This window comes from Petromyzon marinus, chromosome 27 (genome assembly GCF_048934315.1).
Source record: "Petromyzon marinus isolate PM22_M1 ecotype Great Lakes invasive population chromosome 27, UKy_Petmar_22M1.pri1.0, whole genome shotgun sequence".
NCBI lineage: Eukaryota > Metazoa > Chordata > Hyperoartia > Petromyzontiformes > Petromyzontidae > Petromyzon > Petromyzon marinus.
In genome coordinates, this window is record NC_133693.1 from 2,105,080 (window position 1) to 2,121,712 (window position 16,633).

At 51.7% G+C, this 16,633-nt stretch overlaps 1 protein-coding gene across 1 annotated transcript in view; it reads right to left on the reverse strand.

Moving 5' to 3' along the window:
- Nucleotides 1-16,633, reverse strand: part of LOC116946652 (uncharacterized) — a 73,355-nt gene that overhangs the window by 48,492 nt on the left and 8,230 nt on the right. Inside the window, exon 2 of the mRNA XM_076069961.1 lies at nt 503-671. Within this exon, the coding sequence (XP_075926076.1) occupies nt 503-671 (169 nt within the window). The remainder of the gene's footprint in view (nt 1-502; nt 672-16,633) is intronic.

The window sequence follows — 16,633 nt, forward strand, 5'->3', positions numbered from 1 at the left end:
CATAGACTCACACAGAGACCCAGATACTCCAACAAAGACCGAGACTCTCACTAAGACCCAGACTCACACAGATACCCACGGATACCAACATACTCATATAGGTGGATTGTACAGTACTTCGCAATTCACTTGCAAATGACTCATCCTGGTGTCTCAAATTATCGCCTGGTTAAACAACTTGAATGAACTAAGGTGACTCGATAATTCTCCACTCATTGAGGTGTAACGAGACTAAGAGCTGCCCGCCGTCTCTACACAAAGCAGCAGCCAGGAAGTGATTAGCAACTAAAGGGTAAACAACAACAACGACAACAACGACAACAACAACGACAACAAGTGTGCGGCGGGTACAAACAAGGCGCCGTCTGGCACAACTGTGACCGCCCACTCGACCGTATCAAATAAATGCACCCGAAGTTTGGATTTGAGCGACCGGCCCGGGTAGCTGAGCGCTAGAGCGAGCGGCTCGCAATCGGACGGTCGCGAGTTCGCGATCGGTTACCCTGGACGGCGGAGCCACCAACTCCAGCGCCGCTGTCCTCGCCGTCGGCGTCGAGACTCCGGGGGGGTCCCTGGGCCGCGGGCCGTGACCGGCGGAGCTCACGGGGGGCACGGAGCCCCCCACCGGCTCCCCGCTCCATGAGCGCACAGCGCACGCCGCACGCCACCATCTGCACCGCGTCACGCGCGGGACACACGGGACAGGGCACGCGGTCAGTCAGCTACGGGTTGTGCCACGTGTTGTTTGGCAAAGTAGGCGTCCGACGTTTCACTTCACGTGCTGGAAGCTTCTTCACGACATTCATTACTGACAGGAATTCCTAATGGATAATTGTTTCCATCTATACCTTTAGATTGTACGTAGAGTTCAGGAACATACGGCATGGCCAAACAGAAATGGGGAGGAAAAAACTGAAAAGTGCGCAAAGAATCGTCGAGGGGTGTACGCCCGCAATTAAACTGAGTCAGGAAAGGAAACCCGTAGCTTGGAGAACACACGCAAGTCAGAGACATAACAGTGACAGTTTATAAAAGTAAGTGGGCTTGGTCAGGACACGTCGCGGCTAGAGGGGACGATCACCGGCGGTCGAGACTAACGTTGGAGCGGCAGCCAAAGGAGCGATCGCGCCCAAGAAGACGCCCACACACGGAGGTGGAGCGACGACATCGGCTCGTGTGCAGGTGCTCGGTGGATTATCGCATCACCGGACTATGCAAGATTGCGATGGCTTGGGGGAGAGGCGGCGCAGCGGTTAGCATAATGCAATATGAACCTTGTGATCTCAAGGCGATTCCGGGCCACAGCTGACATAAATCAGCGGTGGGCTCTATCTGATCCGTTCCAGGGCACCCCCCCCCACTCCTTCGCCAGGGTCCCCCCACACTGACCAGCGCGAAAAAAATATCAGCCAATCAACAACCCCCGTCACTGACGTGGCATATAGAGGCCTTCATCGTCCAGGAGTGGACAGATCATAGCCGATGTTGATGATGATGGACGCTGATGATTTACTAGATTTATTTTCCCACTTGAAATTCCATAATAAAAGCCCGGCTCAAACCGCCCATGCCAGCAGGGCGTAGATTACAGCCCGCGCAAAAGCTGCTTGCCACGGTAGGAATTTTAAAAAAAGATGGCATTCTTGGCCCGTGAGGGCGTCCACCGCGGAGATGGAGTGACGAAGTCAGCTCGCGTTCCAAGAGCAAGGACGGATTAGTGCGTCACAAGATTCCGTGAGGTTATTGGGACGTCCTCGGGGAGGCCTTCATCCAGCGGTGGATAAATCACGGCCGACGACAATAACGAACGATAACAAAGCGTGAGGTTGTTGGGTTTTTGTGTCGCCTCCGCTTCCAAAATGAAACCAGCTCAAATCGCGAACGGCATCTTGGGGTGGGTTACACCGGCACAGACGAAGCAGCAGTGGCGGTAATTAAAGCGATGGGCGTTTGGCTCTTATCTCTGTGCCACCACACACGCGAAACAAAGACAATTGGAATGTTCCTTGAGTGACAAAAACAAAGTCACGTTTCATTAAATGATTGCAGTTGAATGGAGCTCCGTCTCCTTGGGACGTCACCCTGAAACGGGGTATTTTATATCTAAAAAGCAATATTTTTGGTTAATTATAATTTTAAATACAATTTTAGGGTAAACACAACGTTCTCTCTACAGTGCAGAGCATGCCAACTACACGTTCGAAGCGGTCGAGGGATTGAAACATGAAGGGGGCATATAATTAGCAAAATAAATAAACAGACAACAACGCTTTCTTTCGCATTATCTGTCCCTCCACATACAAAATACAAAAACAAATTTACACCACATCAGCCACACGGCTATCCGTGGGAGTGCATTATTTTTGAGAAGCACCGGCTCAGTACAAGAGAACTTCGTGGACAGGCTTCGACATTCAGTGTCTCATCAGCAGTCACGCTTGCTTGCTTGCTTGAGCCATGCCGGTGAACTGGCAAGGATTCTCCTCTCTGCTAGATATGCGACCGAGTTCAATTATGCACTCCCAGAATGCCGTGTGGCCGATTATATTTGTTTTAAGTGGAGGGACAAATATGTGAAGGTGAATTAATATGTCGTGTTATATTTCGTGTTATGAATATTTCGCGTTATGAATATTTGGTGTTATGAATATTTCGTGTTTTTTACATGCATGTTGTGCTATTAGTATGTTGTGTTATCAAAGTGACATTTTGCGAACACCTAATGTCGGCAACTATTCATAGCGCTGGTCATGGGATATGAATAAACTGTGCATAATAAAGGGCAATGTGGCACAAGATTTGAAATAATTTGCTCAACAATCTGACTTTTTTGCATAAACTAAACAAAAATATATAAGTCTGTATTCAGGGTGAAACAAGGAATTAATTAACAATTACTGTAATTAAAAGCTAAAGGTGCAGCCCTGCAATTTGGAGCTCCCTCTAGGGTCTCCGGAGATATTTAAATTATAAATTTTTGCATAAACATCATCATCATCAGTAATCCGCATCTGCGGCTGCAGTGGATTGTGGTCCAGGAGCTTCACGAAGGATCGAAGCCAGGGATCTTCAGCGTCGTCCGGTCTTTCACGAGGTGTTTTTGTGACTTCTCGTGAACTCTATTCGGCTTTCCAAGGATTATCAGCGTCGGAGTTGCATTGTTGGCACGTTGTTCACTTTCAGCGGCACACGGAACACGACGAGAACCAAATGTTTCGGGTACTTCTACAAATAAGGCGACCCTGCAGCCAACTTTTCAATATCAACATCTATTGTATGAGATAATAGGGATTATTTTTGGAATAAATCGGTGGTTTTTGACAAACAATAAAATGTGTGTGCGCCATCTCCATCCCAGGGTGGATAAAAAATATATACGTTTTTAATGAGTACGTCCGACACTGCGGTATTTTTCAGAGTTGTTTGCCCGTATCAAGAGAGGTGGACAAATTAATTACGTCATTCCTAACTGGTTGGCATACTATACCCAAGTAAAAAAGCCACTTTGTGATGATACCAAGAATCACCGACGTCTCTGACGCATGTGCGAAATGCGTGCGTCTGAAATCGTAAATCTCTCTCCATCGATGCGTTTTATAATCACGTCAACTTTGACCACTCCGCACCGTACTTGTACCGTGTTCTCATACCCTACTTGCAACGCATACTCGTACTGCGTACCGTGTACGCGTACTGTACTTGTACCGTGTACTCATACCGTACTTGCAACGCATACTCATACCGCGTACCGTGTACTCGTACCGCGTACTCGTACCGTGTACGATGTCATCAGCCAAAATGTTGTGTTGACATACAGGAGGGAACCGGAACACCCAGAGAAAAACCACTCGTGTGGCACTCTATCTCATACAGATGGGACCGATGGGACAGATGAAAGATGATACCAGCCCGCAATTTTGCTGCACCTCCTTCTCCTGACCGAGCCAGGTTCACGGCTCCTCCTCGACACCTACGGGAAGGGATTTAGGCAACATTTGTGCGGCGATCCACCAACCCTCTCTCGCTGCCTCCACGGGGCCGGATTTCTGGCGGCAGCCATGCGCAGCGATGACCCCAATTGCAGCAACGACCTCAGGAACAGAAGCGGAGGCGAGCGATGCAAACAACGTCGCCGATTGCAAGCTTCCTTTCGCTGTGACGATGGCAACGGCGATCGCACAACAAGGGCCCATTTTAGCTGCCCTCCTCACGAACATTTAGATTTTTGTCCTCGGTACGCACACGCACGCACGCAGCCGACACCGGCCCATCAACCGGGTGGATAATCGCGAGCAGCACAGCTCGCAGCTCGCTCGATAACGCCAAGTAGAAGCGCAACAGTTCGGGCGGTGCCTTTCGGCCCCCCGTTCTTTGGTTTGTTCACACCGCCGCACGGCTTTATGACACGAGAGCCTGCAACAATAAGATAAGGCAGCCATGGCAAGCAGGCGAGGGCCGCCAGGGGTGTGGGGGTGTCTGTGGGGGGGGGGGAGATCACTCCCAGAAGAAGTGAGTTTTGCCTTTGTTCGTCTGCAGCGTTCTAACCCCGCAGCCGCCCCCCCCACGACTCGCCCCAAACGCTCCGATAAACAATGCACGGCTTGGGAGCGAGAGGCGGGCGGGGGGAGCTGGCGGGGGGGGGGGTGGGGGGGGGGCACGCAGCCTTTGACGAAGCAGAGCAGGGGAGCGTTCTCACGTCGTTACCATCTGCGGGACGAGAGCGCCCGCAAACTCCGACACGCGCTCGACCCCTCTCGACGCCGCCGCAGCCGCGGCCAACCGGTGGATTCGCCTCCCGATTCGCTGGGGGGAGGGGAGGGGAGCGGCGGATGACAACGGTGGTGCCAGCGGGCGCGGGACAAGCGGGTGAGGGCGCCATCGACTAGTGAAACCGAGCAGAGTTCGTCAACGTCTTTCTCGAATTTGAGCGAGGACACAAACGAGTGCTGGGGGGGGAGGGGGGGGGAAGAGACGACGGGGAGGGAATGGAACACGGGTCGCAGGAGAGGAGCGCATGACGGTGGCTGGGTTAGCTAGTAGGTCGTAGAGTGGTGGGGTAAAGCGTGGGTACCCCCACCTCTTTCAAGACGTCTGGCCAGTGAGGAGGAGTAAGCCAAAACACCTTCTGTAGGGGCACTCTAGAGAGGGCATCTTTAGAACGCCCTCTAGTGGAGGCCCCTTCCGCCAGTCGCGGTGTCAGCAAGCAATTGCAGGGCTGCACCTTTACCTATAGTGGTTGAACACTGGGCCAAGGAAATTCCTCGTATGCACAGCGCAGCCACAGCAAATTGCATTCCGTTCATACAGCACCACGCCGTCACGTCCCAGCTAAAGGGATTTTATTTAATCAAGGATCAAATGTTGGAGAGATGCAAATTGAGACCTCAAACTGACGGCGACATTTCACCTAACCGTGTAAGAATGATCACATATGGGTTAGAAACATGGTCATTCACACATTCAATGAAAGCGAATGGGCTTGCGCCAGGAAACGTCATCAGAAGGGATGACGTCCGATGGTCAACAACAGTGGCAGCCGAAGAGACGGAGCGGTGAAATCGCATCATGTGAGGGCGCAAGATAGATTGCCGGTGGCTTGGGGAGGCCTTCATCCAGCATGTTTTTTTCAAATGCTATGTTTTTTTCCCCTGTTTAATTAATGTCAGTAGTTACTTGAGAGAGTGGGGAGAGACAGCAATAATAATAATAGCGACTTTTCATTGAATGGGGTTCATCAAAAAAGCAGCCGGGGCACAGCTAATTCAGGCGGATTTAATTTGGTAATGCAAATAAATATAGCTTTTGTTCTCGGGGCAAACAAACTGAAATCGCTATTTTTTTTTTGTTAGAACCTAATCACTCACCACTTTGTCAGGACACCGGCGACGCATTATTTGCGGCAAAGGCGGAAATTGGAAAGGCGTAACTGAAATGTGTACAAATAAGCCATGGGACATTAATCAAGTCAGAATTGACTTGCGGTAAATTACAGTAATTTACATGATTGAGCATCTCTAGGCCTCACTTGTAGCAGAGTGCGGCCTCACATCGGGCCCACACAAGGGAGGTGGCGGGTGGTGGGGGGGTAGGGGTTGTTGGGGCGGGGGGGGGGGGCGCCGGCGCCCGTTGAAAGCGACGGCACCACCACCGGGCCGGCCGAGGTGGCCGGGGCCCCGGTGAATGAGACGGGCCAATAAAGGGCCCGCGTTGACCCCGGCTTTTCTGTCGCTCTGCCAACGCTTTTTCACAGCTCGACAAAGACGGAAGGTGCCCATTCACTGGGACCCCTTTTCAGCGAAGGAAGCAGTCCCATTCGTGCCAGCCCCGCCGCTCCCAACATGACATCATTCCGGTCCCGTGGCCCTCGTCGCTTCGCGGCCAAATCTGGCAGCTGAGGCCCAAATTTTTCACGCCGTAAACGCGCAGCTCCCCGACGCCAATTATCCGCTTTCTAGGAAACCGTTTTATATTCGAGGCGGCCGCGTTATTTTTTTTTTCGGAGCCGTAAATTATTCCGGCCTCAAAATTGTTGCCTTGTCACGCGCGTTTGAGGTGCAACTCCAAAGGGAGTTGGGTTTTTTTATTTTTTTCTGCTCTGCTTAAATGGCAAATGATGAACGCGACATTTTTTGACGGATATTGTTTCGCGAAAAAGCCAAAGCCATCCGTGTCAGCGGCAGATGTAAGCCTCCCGCGAATGCGAGGGGGGAGCGGGAGACATAGAGACGCAGAGCGAGAAAAAGAAGCTAGCAAGCAAAGCAGCCGCTGTAAATGTTATCAGCGACGCTACAGACAACACGAGTCGCTCATTTAAATGCTGGATGGGGGCCCGCACCGAGACTTTGATTGATGCACTCACACAAATGTGGCTCTTTAGAAAAGCAGTGCATTATCCCGCAGGTCGCAATGGTTGATGGCGCCCTCGGCCAGTAACGCTGACATTTATAAGCAGGGGGGAGTGCGAGGGAGGTAGGCAGGCAGAGAGAGGGAGAAAATTAACCTGTGTCAGACAACAATAACGTTTGAATATAGACTGCGGGATTATTCGAACTCGATTCAGCAGGGCAAAGTTAACGTTTTGTATCTTCAGGATTACCGTCCCTTATGTTGCACGTCTCGGGTTACGGTGCGTAGCCGGTAAACCGTAACGCGCCCGGTAATTTCTCGCGAGCTCTTATCTGCAGGACGAGGCTTTCGCCGCGGGAAGGGGGGTGCTAAAGCAAACTATTTTTTTTTTATTGTGCGCGCCGATCTCCGTGTCGCGGCTCAAAATGTAAAACCCGCAGCCGCCCCCCACCCCCCCCCCCCCCGGCGACCCGTCCACCGTTGCGCTGTGCGCTCTTCGGCTACGCGAGCATTCCGCACGAGGCGCGGCGGACGTGGCGCATTTGTTTTGCTTCCGAAATGAATCGCTCCGTGGACTCGTTCTCCGGGACGCCGTGCTCGCGACGATTACTTGTTGATCCCCCGGAAAGCCTCGATGTGTCTCGAGCCTCTTTGCTTTCGTCTCGGGAGGGTCCCGCTGCACAGGGGCACGTTGCTCGGCGCCCTCGTGAATGCCGAGAGCTCGGCTTCTTGTGGGAGCAAACTGGAGAACCCGGGGAAGAAGAGCCACGGCGACTGGGCATCAGCGGGGGCGGCGCTCTCAGCACCGCCACCACCTTGGCCATGCCCCGGCAGACCCTCGCCCACGATGCCTGGCAAGCCTTCGTGGCGGTCACCAATCCAAACACTCAGCAATGCTCACCAGCGCTCGGATGAACGGGTGCGTTTAGGGAGATTTGGAGCGTACGCATTTATGAAAATCTGGGTTTAATGTCAGCACCTCTCCCCAGGAGTTCCTTCCCCCGCACCTCCGATCGGCATGCTCGGCTACGTACGGTGCAAATGAAGTTCAACGCACACACGTGCGGTATTGCTGTCGCTCAGGTGCGACCGATTCTGCCGATACATCCGTTCACCACGACCGGCCGTGGTGTGAATGTTTTTATTTTATTCAAAATGCGCTGAACCCCTCAAGCCACAATGTGGACCCCTTTCGTGAATTAAAAATACAGTAAAACCTTGGATTGCGAGCATAATTCGTTCCGGAAACGTGTTTGTAATCCAAAGCACTCGTATATCAAAGCACTCGTACATCAGTTGTGATAACGTGACGCTCGGCAGACAAAGCGTATACGTACTACTCGTATTGCAAGACCTCGCTCGTTTATCAAATTAATATTTATTTAAAAAAAATTGCTCGTCTTGCAAAACACTCGCCGACCAAGTTACTCGCAATCCAAGGTTTTACTCTGGATGTATTTTTGGTATGATTCAAGCAGTGGTGAACAAGCGCAAAAAAAACAAAACCTCAACGTATCTGTGAAAAACACACACTATTCGAAACAGGGGGAAAAAATATATATAAGAGGCTACGTTTTAGGCAAGGGATCTTCTCCATAGCAGAGAGATGATGAAGGGAACCTGCCCAAAACTACGCCAAATATACATCGTCCCCTCTTTAACATATTGACGAACGTGCTGAGTTTTCGTAATTTCATCTAAATATAGGGACAATTACAAGACTGCTCTCATACGAAATACATATACACTCCGTGTGTCCGTGCGTGTATATGTGTATGAGGATACATTTCGGGGCGATGGTCCTTCGTGGTGCCTACGTACTTTGCACAATCGCTGACGCTGCTCCGCGTGAAGACGCCGCCAGTTTCTCCCGGCACGTCCCTCCCTCACTGTTGTCTTGGTTCCTCGTCCCGCTGCAGGATCGCGCTGGCAGAGGGCGCTCCATCTCCCGCGCTAACGCCACTCTCACTCGCCCCCAACAGCCAAGCTCACTGCTGCCGCCGCCATAGGCCGACCGCTAACGAAGCAGAACGAGCTTTAGAAACTTTGGCAAAAACGTTGCCGTTACTGCGCCGCGCGCTGCGAATTGGGCAAAACCCGGCGACTTGAGATTCCCGGCCACGTAAAACGACAACCTCGTGCTGACCAGCGCGGTGAAGTATGGTCAAACAGCCCCCCGATGACGGACGCGGCGTCGGGAGGCTTTCGTGCCAGCAGCCGGTTGTTGTTGTTATGAAGGACTCAGTTACTGAAGGAGCTCTCGGTGTGTGGGGCGAAACGTCGGACAACGATGGCAAACGATGCGAGATACAGTTCAACACGTAGGCTTTCGCGGCCAATATCATCCATATTAGAGGGTTTTTTTGGGTGAGATCGCGTAAATATATAAATGTGTCGTTAAACCCGCCACCACCCGACACAGCCAATTAGTAGTAAGGTTTGTCACGTAAACAGAACGTGCCAATTCGTTACTAGTACAGCACACCGGTGTGTTGGAGAGGAAATCCACAACATTTACAATTTCGCCACTAATTACAACTGGCATCATCGGGTGGTGGCGGTTTTAACGACACATTTATATTAACGCGATCTAACCCAAAAGAAAACCTCTATTATGGATGCCAGCTACGACGGGAAAACGCGGCGTGAAGCTACACAGCAGCAGGGCGACCACGGAAACCTACATGGGGGTTTCGTTTTATATCATATGTATAAAATCTGCTCACTTTCAGAAGTCGTAGCAACAACAGCGATCCGAATTATTCATCGGTGAGCTCTCAGCTCCCTTTGTTGTGAGAAGGAGCAGAGGCGAGGGGGTTTGCAAGTTCAAAAGGACATTTGTAAAAGGGGAACTCCTCTCCTCGCTATGCGGGGCCGTCAGGGGGGCCAGATGGCAGGCCGACAGAACGTGGCTGTGTCCTCGCAGCCCCCATCATAATGCCGGCCGCCGCGCCTTTTATTCTAAAGCCAGACTCTTGTCTGCAGGCTCGCACTCTCCCTAATGAACTCCCCATCTGGCACAGACTAACTTGCTTTGGCTTTGCCGGTGTACGTATGCATGTGCGCGTGCATGCCTGAGTGTGTGTGTGTGTGTGTGTGCGCGTGGTTTTTTTTTATCCCTTTGGAAACTTCGAACTTTGCAATGACATCGTTTGGGTCGTTTCAGATCGTCTTTGGTTGTATAACGCGCGCGCGTGCGCGCGTGCGTAGCAGGGGAGCGGTGGCGTTGAGCACACTGCGCTACGGACCCGGCGGCCCATGTTCGATTTCCCGCTCACGATCAATAACAGTGGTTGAATATATTTGAACGATTCCCGGGCCTTGCCTAAGTCGACTCAGCCCCAAATGAGTACCTGGTACAGTGTGTAAACATCAGCACTGGGGATACAAAGGCGGCCGGGCATGGCGCTGACCACCCCACCCCCTCGTGTTCCGTGCCGGCCTTCATAGCGCTTGCCCCAACAGTCTGTTCACGGCTACGCAAGGGTGTCTTTGCCTTTGCGTAGCAGGGTAGCGGTGGCACAGAAGTTTACGTGCCGCACCACCACGATTCCCGATCGCGGCGATTTTCTTCGGCAGCTTCAACTCAGCTGTCGCGCAGGTCTGCGGTCTTCACCGTCGTTGTGACGCATCGCTCTCCGAGGCGTTTTCGAGTCACGCCGCGCGTCGGCAAGCTTCTTCGAGAAACCGAGCGAACTTCCTGACTGGTGAAGAAGGTGGCGCGAAACGTGGGGCACCGTGCCGAACTACACGCGGGACAACCGGTAAACGCGCCGGAAGCGGTAAATCAAACTCAGCTGTCACACTAAACCCTGTTGCAGGCTTGTGGCTATCGGTAATGGATATTGAACGACATCCAGCACTTAGAACGCATCCCAAGCAGCGAGATTACACTTGATACGGCTGGTTCAATAGTTTCACTCCACGCGCGTCCCTAATGTTAGATCAGAAACATCAGCACTCGTATAACCTTTCACGCAACGTCGTATTTACACCAGCACCTGTTTTTGTTTCTATTGCGGTACTTGCGTTCAATCCGATTTTCATAGGTGGTCATCGACACACGCTCAGGGGTAAGGTACAGATGAACTCCAGGTACAGACGAAGTCCATCTGTAGCTTACCCGCAGCTTGTCGGTGAAGACCACATGCACAACCCAAGTGCTCGACCCCCAAAGACAACAATGGCACAGATGTGTAACCATGTACGGATGAAGAGAGGCGTTGAGATTTTGGAACCTGTGACAGCTGCCGTCGTGTATTCTACAGCTTTAGCCGCTGTAGAATATAACGTTGCGCAGAATGTGTAACGACGGTGAGATGTTTGCTACCTCGCCTGGTATACTGGAGGGCGTGGGTTCAATCCCAAGTTCACCCCTTGGTCGCGTGGAATTTTCTCCGGGTCCTCCGTTTTTCCATCCGCATTTAGAATCCACGTGCATTTCCAGTACTTGGCTGCAATACATTTCCACATGATAAGCCTCTCCTGGTAAAATAAAACAGTTTTTAATAGTTATTCCCTTGGACACCGGCGCCTCTCTCTCTCTCTCAACCCACTCCATCAAGCGCTGTGCGTCCGTCACGACGGAGGAACGGGGAGCGCCCTCGTCGTCATCGCCGCCGCCGCCGCCGCCGCGTGCGTGGGACACCTAGGCCGGAGGTCGTGACCCCCGCAACACGGGGGAGAGAGAGGCGACGACGCCACGACCAGCGCTCCTGGGACGTCACCCGGCATTGTCCAGCGCTCATTAACGGCCACGAGTGGGTTGGGGGAAAGAGAAAAAAAAAACGCATCCGCCCGTGCACTGCGACCTCGCGGATGCCTCTCGCCGGCGCTCATGGAAGGCGACGAGCCTGGAGTGGCACGCGAGAGACGGACCGCCCCTGGCAACCGTGGGCAGCTGCCATGGTTTCTCGTGCAAGGGACAGGCGCCGGGGCTGCTCGCTAGTTCGTTGGCTCGCTCGCACTTCCATGGGAGAAAAAAAAACAAAGACAAAGATCCCCCGCGTAGCCTACGCAGATTGTTGGGGCAAGCACTTGTTAGCGAGCACCGATGACAAACGCCCGGGTTACATGCTGTTGCCTTCGTGGGACAGAGACAAAGACACAGATCCCCCGTGTAGTCGCCACAGATGTGCTGGGAAAAGTCAATAAAATGTAAATGGTTTTGTCCTTTCTACGTCGTAAGGTGTGTTGCGGAGATAAGCAACTGGCTTTTGGAACTGCAACGAAAGTTATAAATCGACGCCTGGGTTCTTCACCCATTCGACGGCATTGTTTGTGAGCTGATTAACTGCTTTGGTTTCGTACCGATCGGGAGGGTTTCCACATTCATACAAAGACAAAGATCCCCCGTTCCGCCGTAGAGGATGTTGGGGCGAGTGACGTTGGCGAGCATCTTCGACGGCCGGGACAGTGCACGATGCACTGGTGTGGCCGGAACCACGGCCGACCGGCCTTCGTCTCCCCAGTGCTTCGTTTACACAGGTACCCTTTTTAGGCCGTGTGAACTGAGGGGAGGTGCAGAAAACTTTCAGATACTTTGCCATGGAAGCAATCCAGCCTTGAGCAGGAATCGAACTCGGATTGTCGGGTTCGAGGAGCAGTTCGCTAACCGCCAGGACACCACTAAAAACTAGGGCGGGTGGGCCAGTGCGGGACGTACACAAAGACTCACGCAGTGCCCGGTCTAGATTTACAAGTAAACTTTCACGTACGAATGAATTGTAAAGTGAAATCAGAGGGTAATGCCAATCACACTCCGCGCCACTGCATCTGCACGCCGACCTGCAGCTGCCGGCACAGACATATGGACTGCGCTGCATTTATCTATTTTTTTGGTGGCTTATGGCCGAGAGTGATGCCGTCTCATTGTGCAACGCCACGCAGCTGCGTGGTGCGCGTCGTGAGTGGTTCAGCAGAATTTTTAGTTTTTTTTTTTCCCGGGTGTCTCAAAACACTTTGTAACTCTGCCTGTTTGCGGTGACATCACGCCAGACCTGAAGAGCCGCGATCGATCGAACGACGGCGACGACGACGTTCAACTCCAGCCACTCGAGTCTCAAAGTCAACGGAGATCAAGTCTGCCGGGCGGGGGGGTCGGGGCGGCTACGACCGCGGGAGACATTGGATGTCCAGGCATGGCGATCCGCGGCCCTTCGTAGATAAGAGGGGCGAAAGAAGTTCAACGAACGTTATTTTGATTATTTGGCCGCTATAAATTTCCACTCGATAAGTCGCTTCGTTGAGCTATCATTTGTGGCCGGGTCGCTTCTTAAAAAGAAGCCGACAGCTCAGTGGGCTTTATTTTAAAGTGATTTTCTTACCTTTCCTATAATTTGCACTCCTATCATGTTTTCGTATTGTTTATTGTTGTAACTTTCTGACAACCCCCTTCCAGACATCTGCGGATTCCTCCAGTATAAAAAAAATATTCTGATTCTACACAAGACCGACGTGGGTTTTTATCTTTTGGAGTCCGCGTTTTGCTCCCCTTTGTAAATGTGGCGGAAATTCTGATTATGCTGCTGACGGCAACTGTGCAAGCACACAGTAGCGCACAAATTAATTGTAGGCCGAGTCGTGAGTCGGTAGCCGGTAGTTGAGTAGACTTCACTTAACTATAGAACGGTAAGGTCAAGTTCAGCTCAGCGTACATTCAATCGCCACTCGTGCGCAAAAGCGGAGAAGGGCCATTGTCACTTGCAAGGCCACATTCACCGCTAGTGACGAACGCGTCCAGTTCGCTTGCGCACCGTCAACGCAGCGGCAGCAGCAGCGGCCTCACCAAAATAGAACAATAATCTGTTTGTTTGTTTGTTGAACAGGGTTCGCCGGCACCACGCACGGCAACGGCATTCACGAGAGCGTCCGCAGGTCGCTGCGCGCCTGTGAAGTAGCCGGCAACGACCGGGAACCGAGGCTGGTGGGGCACCGCCGGCTTCCCGAGTGGGGGCTGCGGAAGCTGGCGGTGCCCGACTGCTCGCTGCTACGAACGGCAAAGAGAGGTGCCGCTCGAAGCACTGGGCTATTTTTTTTTGTATTCCCTCCAACATCTCTTTAGACAGTAAAACTCAAACTGTGAACTTCGATTGCTGAGCTGTGTCGACAAGTGCAGTTACAAACACAAGAAGCGGTGGGCCTCATCCAGATCATCCAAAAAGGGAGCCGTATGTTAACGACAGGGACCTTGCCTAGAACATCTGGCAGTTCATCAGCAATCATTTACGAAAGCTTGACTGTTGATGAGACACTGTATGTCAAAAACGGTTCAGTTTAACTTCTATTTCAATCAATGCTGCTGACATCACGTACTCCCAGAAGGCCGTGGGGTCGATGGGCTGTGTTAAAAGTACTTATATTTTTTGTGTGGACAGAGATAGACTCTTTGAAGGAGAGGAACTGTCTGCTCATCTATTTTGTAAACTGTAATTTTACACAACGATGCTATTGATAATGTTGTGTTACCCGGGTAAGATGAATACAACGGCTCTTCAGGAACACTGAAAGTGGTATTGCTTACGAATAAATCATGCTGTAGCCTTGATAGTTTACACATTCATGTAAACGCTAACATATATGTACATTTAACTTATTTCGTACCGTACGTGGCCAACCATGCACGGGCAACCGATTGCGCACACCCCATCCACACTCGCAAGCAGATTTTCAGAAGTTGGTTCGCTTTATGGCGCCACAAACAAACCACAGGATCAGGACGCCATCACGGCCAAAGCCGGTGATGGCACCTTCTCCACACCTCCTCGCCAACGCGTTCTCCCTTCCGCCATATCCCACAGCATCAGCAGCAGCTGCTGCACTGCAGAAAAGCGGCGACCTCCACAACCTCTACCCCGACGGCCTCCCACCACCGTCTGGCCTGAGGTCTTACCCCTTGGTCGCCGGACTCGCGAAATAACCGCGACAGTGGAGATCGCTCACGAAACGCCGTGACGATGTCAACCCAACCGCGCTTGATATTTCACCGCGCGTGTTTGTAAAGCATTCGCACATACACACACACACGCAGAAATAACAGCAGCGGGCATTTCCAGCCCTGAAATTGTGGGTGACGAGTGGAACTGGAATGATTCGTCCATTAGGCCGTTTAAACCGACGAAAAATGTGAGTCGACCACTTTAATTTTTGTGGTCAATTACTGAGGCCCCTTGCAAATAAACTGAGGCCGCTCCAGACCTCCCATAACCTGGAAAGGCGGGAAACCCCTTACGAACACGAGACACACCCGGCAAGCTGGGGCGGTTGATGCTGATTGCGTCACCAAAACCTGCCCGCGCACCTCCCGTCCAGCGGCACATGCGAGAAGAAAAGAGGTGAGACATTTGTTTGTTTATTTTTTCCCCCAAAACTATTGTCGTGCTATCTGTTAACTCTACACAGCCTCACATGAATGGCCTGCGTGCACCAAGATTTACACAAGTAGCACACCACAAACTCAAACGCACCTCAATTTTATCACGGGAACATCCAGAGCACACTGAATGTTGGGATAGGCTCCGCGAAAAGCATTGTTGTTTGTAAACGCTGTCATCTTGCAGAAATGTTTCTGCAGGTCCTGCGGCGACTTTCCATTCGGCGTTAAGAACAGTGCGCTTGCATCATTCATGCAGCAAAAACGCACACTCGCGAAAAGGGTATACTTTAGTAATACAAATTCTGCGTTTACTTAAAACGTAGGTTTTTGCAGCCAGTGCGACGATGCGTATTTGTGATTGTGACGTGTCCAGACGCGTTATTTGTAAGCGCCAATGTATCGATCACATGCTGACCAACAAAGCTTCTCCACTTCCTCGCCAGAGGACGTCTCAAGACATCTCAAGACGTCCTCACGTCCAAATTCGACATCGAGGAGCGGCGACGACACTTCACTCAAACCGCTTTGGGCTTCATCAGATAGGGCTGAGTTTTTTTTTTCTGGATGAAAAAGGTGGAGGTGCAGATCTGAGAGCATGAGCAGACAATGGGTCACTGTGCATCCCTCCATCACAGGGAGCTCTCGTGGGTAGTTTTGGCCTACGCGTCCACGTTAGCGAGACGTCTCGAGAGCGGTGGGAAGTATCCTCCACACTTCATCCCACCAAACGTGACCTGCAGATCAACCAACTGCGATTTGCCCATTTACAGTGGACAGAGGCGGTGGGGGATAATTTTATAAACTCGTCGAGCCAGGAGATGGAATCCAACCGGTGACTCTGGATTGCCAATCCGTGCTATAAACAAGCCACCGGGGCAGCATCTTCGAACTAAATATGCTCCCTCAACACACAGCGTTGACTCACTCCTACGGCTAAACACGTGGAAGGATTGAAGTGACAGGGTGAGTGAGTGCGTGAGGTGGTGAGTGAAATTCATGGGAATGGTAACCATTGTAACGGCGATTGAATAAATGTGGTGAGCCAGTGGATCAGTGAGTGGCTGAGTGAGTGGAAGGTGAGTGAGCAAGTTGATCGGTGAGCGGATTCAAATTGAAAGTCACGAAACCACGGAGCAAAACTTTAGCACTGCACTTTAACTTTTAGCCCCGTTTACTTCCTTAAAGAGAGAAACTGTATCGCTGCACCTCGCTCATGCTGCGGAAACCACTCCTACGAACGGCCCAGCAAGCATGCAAGCCAAATTTTATGAATGTCACTCACCAACCCATTCCTCCACTCACTCACTGATCCACTCACCCATCGATTCACTCACTCATCCACACACTTGATCCACTCACTCAGCCATCCACTCGCTCACCCTATCACAATTTATAGCTACTACCATGGTTACC